At 45.6% G+C, this 13080-nt stretch overlaps 1 protein-coding gene across 1 annotated transcript; it reads left to right on the top strand.

Moving 5' to 3' along the window:
- Positions 1–2320: 2320 nt before the first annotated feature.
- LOC308676001 (mitogen-activated protein kinase 7-like) lies at positions 2321–12737 on the top strand (the record flags this gene model as incomplete). The annotated part of the gene is made up of 6 exons (XM_081341692.1): positions 2321–2540; positions 5832–5997; positions 6802–7940; positions 9402–10324; positions 11239–11366; positions 12441–12737. The coding sequence occupies 6 exons, from the start codon at positions 2321–2323 to the stop codon at positions 12592–12594; spliced, it is 2730 nt and encodes a 909-aa protein (XP_081197818.1). The 3' UTR covers positions 12595–12737.
- Positions 12738–13080: the final 343 nt, after the last annotated feature.

Below are 13080 nucleotides of genomic sequence, written 5' to 3'. Positions count from 1 at the left end.
CGAAGCGGGCGAGGTGGGGCGTCTCATTTCGTTCAAGTAAGGTACCGGCGCCGGAGCAATCTCGGGGGGCGTCTTTCGCCCTCGGAGCCCCGCCCCGCCCCGCCTGCGTTTTGATTGGCCGAGGAGCAGCCGGAGCCGTAACATCCGGGCACCCTTGATCAGCCGGGCGAGCCATCACCGGGGTGGGGGGGGGAGCTAGCGGACCAGAGAGGGAACCGCCCCTGTTGTCTACCTCCTCGGACCTTCGGCGCCCCGTCTCGCATCTTTGGCAGGTGGGGAACCTTCTCTCTCCCGCGCGTTCGTTCGTTCGTTCGTTCGTTCGTTCGTTCGTTCCTTCCTTCCTTCCTTCCTTCCTTCCTTCCTTCCTTCCTTCCTTCCTCGTTAGGCAGAGACGGTTCCAGCTGGTAGGAGATGCCAAGGGATGGCATTTTTCCCTTGCATTGCAACCTCTCCAGCTCATCGTTCAGCCCTCTGCCCTCTGCCCCCTTCCCCATGCGATCGGCAGCCCTTTCCCCTCCTTCTTGTTCTCCTCCCCATCCCCGCTTGGCTCCATTGGGGTGCTCCGGACACATTCAGCTTGGCCACTCAACCCCAGCCCTTCCCCAATAAGAGCCCGAATTTGCTGTCATTGTCCGAGAGGTCAACATGGGGTTGGGTCTCCCTTCGTTCTTTTGTCCTGTTGGACGGAGGGAATGTGGCTGACGCGAAGTCGCTCGGGGAGTTTTTATGGCTCAGGGTGGGATTAGAGCCTGCCGTTCCCCAGTCTTGGGCAAGTGCCTTAACTACCGTATCAAAAGTGTTTCTCTCCCTTCCTACAAAGACTCAGTTTTCCTTTTCTGCTCCATCAAATTGGCTAGTGACATCTTCCCTTTTTTCTCTCTAAATCCAGCCAAGTTTACTTCTTAATCTTACTCTGTCCTGGGAACTGATGGGGAGGAGGAATTATTATTATTTTTTCTCCTTTCTGAAATCTCAGTGACAATCGTGTTTTGATTGGTAGGAGAACAACTTCTCCATGCTTCCCTCCCTCCCTCACCCCACCCCATCCCATCCCATAATAGACTCTTCTCAATTTCAGGCTGGCAGATTAAACTGCCATCCTGCCTTATTTCATTTTCCCAGTCAGAGGGACTTAAGCTGAAGACTACTCGCTGCTGAGTTCTTTGCTCTCCTGTTCCTAAATTAAAAAGGAACTTTTCTTTCACCTTCCATTCTCAAGCTTTGTATCCATCTTTTTTTTACAGTACTTTATAAAAAGTACTTTTATTTCAAGGTGCTAAATAGGTTGAATTATCTTGCAAGTAACTTTGAGTTTGTCTCAGATGATTTGCACAGCCACTTTTGTGCAAGATTGTTCATTATCTGCTCTTAATTGTGTTCTCTCTTAATTGTATTTTGTGCTTTATTTCTGACTTCTCATTACAATCTGCATAGCTACGGTAGCTAACTGAGGTCAGTTACAGCGGGGCAGGGGAGAAACAATGCACTACATTCAATTATATGTTTTGTATATTGATATAACTCACTCATATTTTTCCAGTCATCCTGCCCATCATTCCATAATATGCAGTTCTAAAGCCTATAAAACATTATAGTCAGTGAATATTTCAGCAGATATTAGTCTGAGGTTTGAAATGCTGTAGTGAATACAAGCACTTTCAGCTTGTGCCTAAATTGTAACAAAGTTGGCACATATTTAAAAAGTGGTATGTCTTGAAGCCCATCTATAATCACTGAGGACTCAGAGATGGAGAATAGTATTCCAGGATAAAAATGTTTAGTAATAGATTTTGAAACCCCAAACAAATTAAAACAACATGAACAAAGAGCTTATCCAAAGACTTTTTGTGTGTGTCTTCAAGTCACTTTTGACTCCTGGCAACTGCCTGGACTAGTTCCTTCCATTTTTTTGGCAAGATCTTTGGAAATGATTTGCCCTTTCCTTCTGCTAGGATTGAGAGGGAGCGACTGGCCCAGAGTCACTCATCAGCTTTGGGTCTAAAGTGGGGCTAGAACTCAAGGTCTTCTGGTTTCTGGTCTGTTGCCTTAACCACCTTAACTAAACTGGTTCTCTGGTAAGCCAGATGTACCTCTAGCTGACCCTATTCCATTCACTGTTCATCAACTGCTAAACTCTACTGATATTTTGGGTTATCTTAAACAGCCTGGGTACCACACAGTTTGAAGGCTTGGCTTCTGTGTCCACCTGCTACATTTCCTGTAACAAAGCAGAGAGTAGGAAGCTGGGCATTGGACCGTAACCTCATAATTCACGTTTGTCTCTTTATGTTTATTTGTGTGTTTGGGGATGTGACAGACCATGGCTGAACCCCCAGTGGAAGATGAGGGCGAGGAAGCAGCTCAGAGTCAAACCAAGCAGGAGTCCACCCATCAGGCCACAGTGGCAGCGAAGAACTTAGCCATTTTGAAGGCCCGGTCATTTGACGTCACCTTTGAAGTGGGAGATGAGTATGAAGTCATTGAAACAATTGGCACCGGAGCTTACGGTGTGGTGAGCTCAGCACGACGCAAAGACACAGGTGTGTTGAGTCAGAGAACCTCACCCTGTTCTCTGCTGGGTGGCTGTTGATCTTATGTGGTTTTCTCTGCTGCAAAGAGGTGGGGCATAGAGAAATTCTCCTTGACTAGCAGTGTGTATCAGCAGTATATTTCCTGCTGTTTTCTGTCTGGTGTTTTCCGCAAAGTTTGGGTTTAGTACCCTGAAATATTAATGCGTATGGGAAGTCCTCATTTAGCTACTGCCTCGTACAGCCATTGACTTGTATTTATGATTGTGATGAAAAAAGTAACAATGCAGCCAAACTTTGCCCTTATGATCTCCATAGGTTTGGAAAACTGAAGGAAAACTGAATTGAGTTTTCATAAGCCCAGTTGTGGTTTCACTTAACTGCTTTGCTTAGTGACGAATTGCTGATTCTCGGGCTATGACAGTTTGCTGCAGCCAACTCGCCACGGGACAACTCGCTACGGGAGAATGCAACAATTCAATTTGAATTATTTAAAATATTTTTTTTTTCATTTTTGTCATTCACATTTCATTTTGCCCCTCTGTTGGCATCCTTTTTTTGATGATTTTATTCCACCGTTTCTTCGATATTAGTGTAATTGTTGTCCTGAGGCAAGTTGTCCCATGTTGAGTTGGCCGCATAGAGTTAGCTGTGGTGAGTTGTCCCATTCCGCTGATTCCAATTGTGGTCGCTAAACTAGGACTACCTGTAATTTACTCTTAGCAGATATTTTATGTATTAGTATTAAAACCGGTAACAAACTGTACAGATTAATGAGCCACTTATTAGACTTTTATCCCAATATATACCTCTGTCTCTGTCTCTGTCTCTGTCTCTCTCTCTCTCTTTGAATAACTCAAGGCAGTCAACATATCTAATATTCCTGCTTCCTGTTTTCCCCACCACAACAACCCTGTGAGGTGTGTGTTGGACTGAGAGAAAATGACTGGCCCAAAATTACCCAGCTGGTTTTCATGCCTAAAATGGGACTAGAACTCAGAGTCTTCTGTGATTGGTCCAAAGTCATCCAGTCAGCTTTCATGTGTAAGGCAGGACTAGAACTCCTGGCAATTGGCCCTAAGTCACCCAACCAACTTTCAGGTGTTAGGTGGAACTAAAGGTCAATCTCCTGGCTTTAGGCCACCCCCTTGATGTTTACTTTTTAAAGTCTATGCTTCTGGGTATGCATCTTATCAATATACTGAGACTGACACTGCCGGGCCCACACATTTTCTGTTAACACAGAATCCTTCAGAATGCTTTTGCCTATGCCATGTTCAAACTCAGTGCCTGGAACTAAGACAGCCTTTCTTGACCATCTGCCCTCCAATCTCTTTTGGGACTACAGCTTCAAAATTCTTCCATCATGCTGGCTGGGAATTTTAGGAAGCAGGGGTCTTCAAGCTTGGCCCTTTTATGACTTGTGGACTTCAACTCCCAGAATTCCTCAGCCAGGCTGGCTGAGGAATTCTGGGAGTTGAAGTCCACAAGTCATAAAAGGGCCAAGTTTGAAGACCCCTGTTTTAAAGGAACTGCCAGGCCGGGAAAAACTTGCCAAACACTGAGAAATAGAGAAAGTTGGTTTTAGATAGTGTGCTGAAATACACAGCAGATCATTGGCATAAGACCTACACAAATGTCAAGGTCCCAAAGTACATTAAATGTTTAAGTTAGATTCAGAAATTGTCTGAATTGAGGAATAATGTAGTTGTTTACTTTGGTTCATCTTGTCCTCTACTTATGTCCGTAATGGAGCTCAAAATTTCCATTTTGTGTCATGGCAGTCATAAGTCAAGGCACCCACATGATTTGCATTTGGTTTTATTACTTTTTTTTGTAATAGTGGTTAAGTGAATGCTGCTATCGTTTTGGAAATGCAGTGGCAATTAAGCAAATCAATATATTCCTACGGGTGTTTTTTTGGCCCAAAAGACCAAAAGCTGGCGAAAAAATTTAAACTGACCATGTGACTGTGGAATGCTGTTACCAGTGGTAAAGGTGAACTGGTTACCAAGTGGTCCAAAATGCAGTCTTGTGATCAAAGAGGTGTGTGTAGAGTCAGAACTACAGAACCAGATGGCATAGCTTTTGGGCGTCTGTTGTAATTTTGAATTGTTGCTAAGTGACCAGTGGAAAGTCAAGATCTACCTGTATGAATTCAAAACCAGCTGTGTGTGTTTCATTTGTAAACAGTGGTTAAGGAAAGGTGTAAGTTGTTGGATTTGTGAAGTATCATAGTTTGGAAAGTGAATTATCTACTTTCTGAGCTCATGCAGTGCAGTGTAACATAAATTGACCGAATAGGCTGAATTCCCACATCAATATATTAGAAATAAATATATAGGTAGTCCTTGACTTACAATCACAATTGAGCCCAGAATTTTTGTTGCTAAGTGAGACGGTTTAGTGAATTTTGCCCTGTTTTTCCAACCTTTCTTGTCACAGTTGTTAAGTGAATCAGTGCAGTTGTGAAGTTAGTGACATGGCTGTTAAGGGAATCAGGATTCCTCATTGACGTTGCTTGTCAGAATGTTGCAAAGGGGGATGTCATGACCCCGGGACATTGCAACTGTCCGAAACACGATTCAGTTGTCAAGTGTTTGACTTTTAATCATGTGATCGTGGGGATGCTACAATGGTCGTTAAGTGTAAAAAGCGGCCATAAGTCACTTTTTTCACTGCTGTTGTAACTGTGAATGGTCACTAAATGAACTGTTGTAAGTCGAGGACTACCTGTATATGCTTTTGAGTAATATTTACATTAGGTCAGTATCTATAGAATTGTAAATGTTAACTCTTATACTAATATATTATCCTTTTTTTATTTGTATTTTTTCCGCTTTTTTTCCTTAAAGTACTTTTTATGCATTTTCCCCCTGTGAGAAGGTATCTGTTGTAGTTATTTTTGTGTTTTGTTCCTTTTTTCCCCCTTTTTCTGTTATATTTTAAAGGAAAATAAACATTGCACTAAGAAAACATTCCACAAATCCTCTCCCCAATAAAAGCCATTAGATTTAAAAACGTATAACCAGTTAGGAAATAAAAAATCCACCCAGTGCTTGTCAGAATGCATCTAAGAACGTTTAGAGCAGGGGTGTCAAACCCGCAACCTGACGTGACGTGTCGCGACGTATTGTGACTTTTTTCCCCATTGCCGGCAATGGGGTGAGCACGGTTTCACCAAGATGCATCTGGGCCTGCGGGCTGGCAGTTTGACACCCCTGCTTTAGAGTGACATACGAATTAGGGATTTGGAGAATGTGTCAGATATATCTCACCTCTCTCCTGTTTTTCACTTCACAGGCCAGCAGGTGGCGATCAAGAAGATTCCAAATGCCTTTGACGTGGTGATGAATGCCAAGCGTACCCTCCGGGAACTTAAAATCTTGAAACATTTCAAGCATGATAACATCATTGCCATCAAGGATATCCTGAAACCTTCCGTGCCTTATGCTGAATTCAAGTCCGTGTAAGTGTTAATACCACTTTACAATGCCTCGGTAAGGCCACACTTGGAATATTCCAGCCAGTTTTGGTCACCACGATGTAAAAAAGATGTTGAGACTCTAGAAAGAGTGCAGAAAAGAGCAGCAGAGATGATCAGGGGACTGGAGGCTAAAACCTACAAGGAATGTTTGCTGGAATTGGGTTTGTCTAATGAAGAGAAGGACGAGGGGTGACATGATAGCAGAGTTCCAATATCTCTCTTGTACTTATTTTCCAGGCTTATTGTGGATATTTTATTGACTTGGAAATAGCATGTGTGCTTTCTCAATTCAAGGAAGTAGGATCAAAATGTACGAAGGCCACTGTTTATTCATTTATTTAAGAAAATATATAGGACCACCCGACTCACCCTGGTGGCTTATAAGGATAAAAGCTTAATACAAGAACAAGTGGGGGCCAATCATATCTCTAGGTGGTTGATGTTCCTCAGGGAAGGAGCCACTACAGAGAAGGCTCTCCATCTTGGTTTTGCGGGATGACATCCTCAGGAGAGGGGAACCATAACATCCCCTGCCTCCTTGCCCTGTTATGATTCTTTTACTCTTCTTCTAGGTGATCACATCAATATGATATGTGCACATCAATGTATGTGCAGTGCTACCATTTGGCTCTCGAATAGCGCACAGGGTTATTTTCACAACCACCCAACAAGGAAGGTTTGTGTGTTTGCATAAGAGGTCCAAGATTATTCAGCAAGTATGTGAGCAACACTCCAGATTCACTCTTTTATTGACTTGTGCCCCCTTTTTCCCCCCCCCGGTGGCAGCTATGTGGTGCTAGACTTAATGGAGAGCGACCTCCACCAGATTATCCATTCGTCGCAGCCTCTCACTTTGGAGCACGTGCGCTACTTCCTCTACCAGCTCCTCCGAGGCCTTAAGTACATCCACTCGGCTAATGTCATCCATCGAGACCTCAAGCCCAGCAACCTGCTGATCAATGAGAACTGCGAGCTGAAGATCGGTGACTTTGGCATGGCCCGGGGCCTCTGCACCAAGCCGGTTGAATACAAGTACTTCATGACGGAGTACGTGGCCACTCGCTGGTACAGAGCCCCAGAACTGATGCTGTCTCTGCATGTGTACACACAGGCTATAGACATGTGGTCGGTGGGGTGTATTTTTGCAGAGATGCTTGGGCGGAAGCAGCTTTTTCCCGGGAAAAACTACATCCACCAGCTGCAGCTGATCATCACCGTCCTGGGCACTCCCCCCGCCAAAGTGGTCCATTCCATCGGTGCCGACCGGGTGCGCGCCTACATCCAAAGCCTGCCGTCGCGCCAGCCGGTGCCCTGGGAGAGCCTCTACCAGAACACAGACCGGAAGGCCTTGTCTTTGCTCTCCAAGATGCTCCGCTTCGACCCGCGCGAGCGCATCTCTGTAGTGGAGGCCTTGAACCACCCGTTCCTGTGTAAGTATCACGACCCGGATGACGAGCCCGATTGTGTCCCAGCTTTTGACTTTGACTTTGACAAACAGGTGCTGACCAAGGAACAAATCAAGGAGACCATTGTGGCGGAAATCAAGGACTTCCACAAACGCCGGGAAGGCATCCGGCGGCAGATCAGTTTCAAGCCCACTCTTACGCCGGCCGTTGTGGACGGCGGGGTGGATGATAGTACCGCTAACCAGGCGCTGCTGCTGCGCTGCAGTGACATTGACATGCCCAGTGCTGGTTCTCCGTGCGCCGATGACGATTATGCGATGGCCTCTCCCATGCCTTACCCAACAGAGGCCATTGACTTCTCCTCTCCTCTCGTGGCTTCTTCTGTCACGCAGCCAGAAGTAAAGGCAGAGGCCGAGGCCCCAGTGGTCCCACCAAAGCGGGAAGGCGCCATCTCAGAGGACACTAAAGCTGCTCTCAAAGCCCTCATCCTGCAATCTGCACTCCGGAATAAAAACAAAGGTAAAGCTTTCTCTAGTTTGGCCCTGGGAAGTGATATGCCAGGCCTCGAGGTCGGAGATAATCTAGTTATTTAACTCGTGCTCTCTCTGATATACAGGTAAACCTCGACTTACAACCACAGTTGAGTCCAAATTTTCCAATGCTAAGCAAGACGGTCGATTTCTCCCTTTTTATGATTTTTTTTGACAGAGTTGTTAAGCGAATCGTATAGTTATTAAGTGAAGCGAGCCAATCCGGCTTCCCCCATTGACTTTGCTTGTTGGAAGCCGGCTGGGAAGGTTGCAGGTGGTGGTCACATGACCCCAGGACAATGCAACTGTCATAAGTACATGCCAGTTGCCAAGCGCCTGAATGCCACTGTAACTTCAAATGGTCGCTAAATGAATGGCTATAAATTGAGGACTACCTTTTCAAATTCATCCAAAATCAAAATCAAGGAATCTTTTAGAAGTAAGTTAAGGTTGTTTTTTTTTAAAAAAAGAATCAGATAATATTTGTTGCATGTAATATTGCATCTGGATAATATTGCATCTTAGCAATTACTGTGTTGCTCGAAACTACTCTTGGGAGATTGTAACCCTGAAGAGCGAGATGTAAATAATTGCAGCAAAGTACAGAGATGCAAATGTTTTCACCTTTTTCTAGCTTTCTTCTGTCATTTTTACATCTGGCTTGTTTTCAATGCAAAGCAACCTTGAATATTCTTTCCAGACAGAAGTGTAGCATATTATGAAGCTACTAAGAAATGAATATTGTTGTAGAGTCTTAGAAACCTGCTTTGAAAAGGGACTTGACAGCAATTGTTAGTTTTCCAAGGTTCAGGAGAGACAAAAGGGGTTGGATCCTGGATACAGTATGAGCATGATTAGCTGTAATCCCTGGTTAGAAGCCAGGAAAATGCTGAGAAACTTTGAGAGAATCAGAGTGAAAATACAGGTAGTCCTCGACTTACAACCACAACTGCGCTACAGATTTCTGTTGCTAAGCAAGACACTTGCTAAGCGACTTTTGCCCCATTGTACCGCCTTTCTTGCCACCGTGATTAATGGAATGGCTGCAGTTGTTAAGTTACCAACATGGTTGTTAAGTGAATCTGGCCTTCCCCTTTGCTTATCGGAAGGTCACAAAAGGGGATCGCGTGACCCCGGGGATACTGCAAGCGTCATAAACATGAACCAGTTGCCAAACATCCGAATTTTGATGACGTGACCGTGGGAGATGTTGCAACGGTCGTAAGTATGAAAAACAGTCGTAAGTCACTTTCTGTCAGTGCTGTTGTAACCTCCAATGGCCACTAAACAAATTGTTGTAAGTTGAGAACTACCTGGAGTGATGCTAATCTGTGACGTATGCTTTTCTTTTTTTTTTTTAAGCGTGGTCTTGATAATGTATTTGCCAGCCGTCATCTTCACTTTTGGGACTCCTCCTTCATGGATACCCCTGGCTCCTTCTGTCTTGCAGATATACCTTGCTCTGTCCCAGAGACTCCTGATATCCGGAGACCGGTAACGGCGAAGGAACGCCAGCGCGAGAGGGAGGAGAAACGGAAGCGGCGCCAGGAACGGGCCAAGGAGCGAGAGAAGCAGAAGAAGGAGAAGGAACGGGAGCACAAGGACATGCTGACTGAGAACGACCGGAACCTTCTGGAAAGGTGGACCAAGATGGTGGACCGCACCCAGAACAAGCCAATCCCAAATGGGTCCACGGTCCCACCCCAGAAAACCCCTGCCAGTCACGCCCTCCCTTCAGTTCCTGCCGCCAAGCCCTTGCCCCCGCAGGCCCACCCATCGACCTGCATGACGCCCACCCCTTCTCATGGCACCCCAGCCCCTTCTGAATTCCTTGCTTTCTCCGACAAAGCGGCACCAGGCCTTGCCCCCAAACTCACTCTTCTTCCGGTGGGGACCGAGCTAGCCTCGGTCCAGGCCTCCAATGCCAACGTCATTCGCTTTTTCCCAGCGCAGACTGCCCCTTTCGTGGTGGCCACCCCGGCTTGCCCCAAAGCCATCCCTGCCAAGTCCGAGTGCCTCTTGAACATCAAGTATGCCCCGAGCGAGATCTTCCAAGGTCCGTACGGTGTGACAGCCCTCAATGCTTGGCGTAGCGTCTCTCCGCCTGAGAACTGGGCTGTGTCTGGGCAACTGCCTGTTGGTCAGCCTGAGGTGGCACCCGCCGGGCCTTTGCCAGAAACAGTTGTCAACTTTGTGGCAAGAGCTGGGGCGGATCAGCCTCTGTTCCAGTCGGAGATGGACAAGTCTGAACTTCCGCCCCAGGCGTTGACCACAGAAGAAACTAGAGGGTCAGTTCAGTCCCAGGTGGCCTCAGGACTTCCATCAGAATCTCCTGATATCAACGTTGTAACGCAGCAGCTGTCCAAATCTCAGGTAAAAGCCCTTGAGGGGCTCTTCCTTTTGATATCAGGAGGATACATGGCTGGGGGTAGTCAGCCCACTGGTGTTTGTCCGCTTCCTAAAATCCCTTACTATAATCTCCAAGAGTTGGGAGCCCTTGGCATCTCTAGAAGATGCTCATGGTAAACCTAATGCCATTTCTGGGGATGCTCAATAGCTGAATTCCCAGAACGTTCTGTGCAGGCTGCAGCGTTTCTCTTATGGAGCTCCTAGAGATAAGCAAAGAGTCGTTTTGCAGCCTAAGAAAGGAGCAGTCCTTTTTGGTGTGTATGTGTGTGTGTGTGTGTGTGTGTGTGTGTGTGTGTTGGTTGCCTTGAATAAAGCTGTTTATTCTGGATCAGATCTGGAGAACATTAATTTTGTTCAACTCCCACTGAAAGGAATTTAGCAAGTTTAAACTTGTTTATTTCTCTGACTCGTGAGGGTTGTTCAAATGCAGCTGACTTCTTTGAACCTTACACTTCCTTTCCTTTTATTTGCACTGGTTGACAAGCCAGTGTTTTCCTGCTGTGCTCCAGATGTGCTTTAACATCCATAATTTTTGAACAGCGTATCCAAAAAAGATGCTGATTGGGGGGATTATGGGATATCTCTTTAGGGCAGGGGTCTTCAAACTTGGCCCTTTTATGATTTGTGGACTTCAGCTCCCAGAATTCCTTAGCCAGTGTGCCTTTCCTGGCTGAGGAATTCTGGGAGTTGAAGTCCACAAGTCATAAAAGGGCCAAGTTTGAAGACCCCTGCTTTAGGGTATCAGGTTGAGAAGATAGTTTGCTCATGGTGCAAGGGACAGCTGAGCAACTGAACTATTCATGCAGGTTGTATGGAGAGACCCTTGTCTTCAAATCATTGGTAGTCCTACATTAATTTTTGTTGATACTTCATTCCAGGTGGAAGATCTTTTGCCTCCTGTCTTCTCTGGAACGCCCAAAGGCAGCGGTGCCGGTTATGGGGTTGGATTTGACCTGGAAGAATTCCTGAATCAGTCTTTCGACATGGTGGGGGAGAATAGAGAGAGGTGAGAGGGTTTTCATGTGTCCTGTTTGTTGGGGCTTTGTGGGGAGAAGTGTGGGCCGTGGAATCGGTGGAAGAATACATGCATTCAGGAACAGATATTTACTTTCGTTGGAACTAGCTTCTTGATGGGCAGCAGGAAGCAACATGGCCCTAATTAATAGACAAAGAAGGCGGCTGTCTTCTTATTGGCTTACTTGCTCTGATACCATTGACAACAGGGCAACCTTCTTTTGATAGATGTAAGACAAGGAGGAGCCAAGATCTGACAGTGGTAAGATCTGACAAGGACCATTGCTTAGTTGGAATCTGTCTTCTACTACCTGCTCCCCTTCAACCCCCCACACAAAGGCCAGCTAGTCCCATGAAGATTATTAGAGATGAGGCCCAACGTATCTGGAAGGCAAAATCTTGTGGATGGCTGGTTTTGCATGATTTTCAAATTTTGGATGAGTTAAAATTTGTTCCCTAATCTGCAATGGCCGTTCTTCCTATATTTTGTTGACATTTGGAGAGTCAGTTTGAGTAGTGGTTAAATGGCCTAGAAATTCGGAGAGTCTTGAGTTCTAGGCCTTCCTTAGGCTTAAAGCTGGCTGGGTGACTTTGGGTCACTTATACTCTTTCAGCCCAAGCCACCTCACAGGTTGGTTGTTGTGGGGAAAACAGGAAGCAGGAGGTATGTTTGCTGAATAATAATATAATTTGTCTTCTGTTTTTCCCCCAAATGAATCTCTATTCTCTCTCTCAGACCCTTCACTTTCTTGCAGTCCCTACAGGCTAAAGTGGGTGGGGGCTCCATCAAAAGCTATATTGCAGAAGCTATCGCTCAATTTGATCTGCCTTCATGCCATAAAAAAGAATTTTATCTGGAGACACTCTAGGATTTTATTTAGTATATTGTTTCTCAATCTTGGCAACTCTAAAATGTGTGGACTTCAACTCCCAGAATTCCCCAGCCATCATAGAGTTGCTGAGAAGCACTGATCCAGATTATTTAGAGTTCATGTTGTCCATTGCTTTGTCTTCATCCCATCTCCTGGTCTCTCTCTCTCACTCTCTCTCTCTTGTACTTTATTAGTCAAGGTGACTCTGCCCCACTCTCGGCCTCGCTTCTCGCTGATTGGCTGGAGGTCCATCGCATGAACCCCGCTGAGATGGAGTCCCTCCAGCAAGAACTGCAGTTGGGCTCTCCCATGATCCTCTCTGACATTCCGGACCTGCAAGATGCATGAGAAGTCGAGATCCTGTTGGCCAACGTCTTCCTCTTCTGTCCCTCTCCTCTCTTTCTCTTTTTGCAAAAACGACAACAACAACAACATTAGAGTGGATGTGAAAGATCAAGGCTCTTTGCCTTCTCAATGACTTTGGTTGGAAATGTCACCACAATGCCTGTGCATTTCTGTTGTTTTGCTTTACAGCAAAGGTGGATTGGGCTGATGTTTTAGACTGGAGGTCTTTTGCAATAAAGGGTTGAAGTAAACTTGGTTCTACACTGCCTTCTATGGGCAGGTTGGAAGACGCAAAAAAAAAATCAGGAAAGGACTCTGGCAAAAACACTAAAGGATGCATCATCTCTTTCCTTGGAAACAGGCATCCAATCAGTTTTCTAGCTTGACCCCACACTGTGTTTCCTTACCTCATGGCCGATTAAACATGGATATTTTCTGTTTTGAATATTGAAAGCTCTTCGAAAGGGCAGAATTCATGTAAAACATGTT

This window comes from Vipera berus, assembly GCF_964194415.1.
Source record: "Vipera berus genome assembly, chromosome: W".
Lineage (NCBI taxonomy): Eukaryota > Metazoa > Chordata > Lepidosauria > Squamata > Viperidae > Vipera > Vipera berus.
This window is presented reverse-complemented; position numbering and strand designations above follow the sequence as displayed.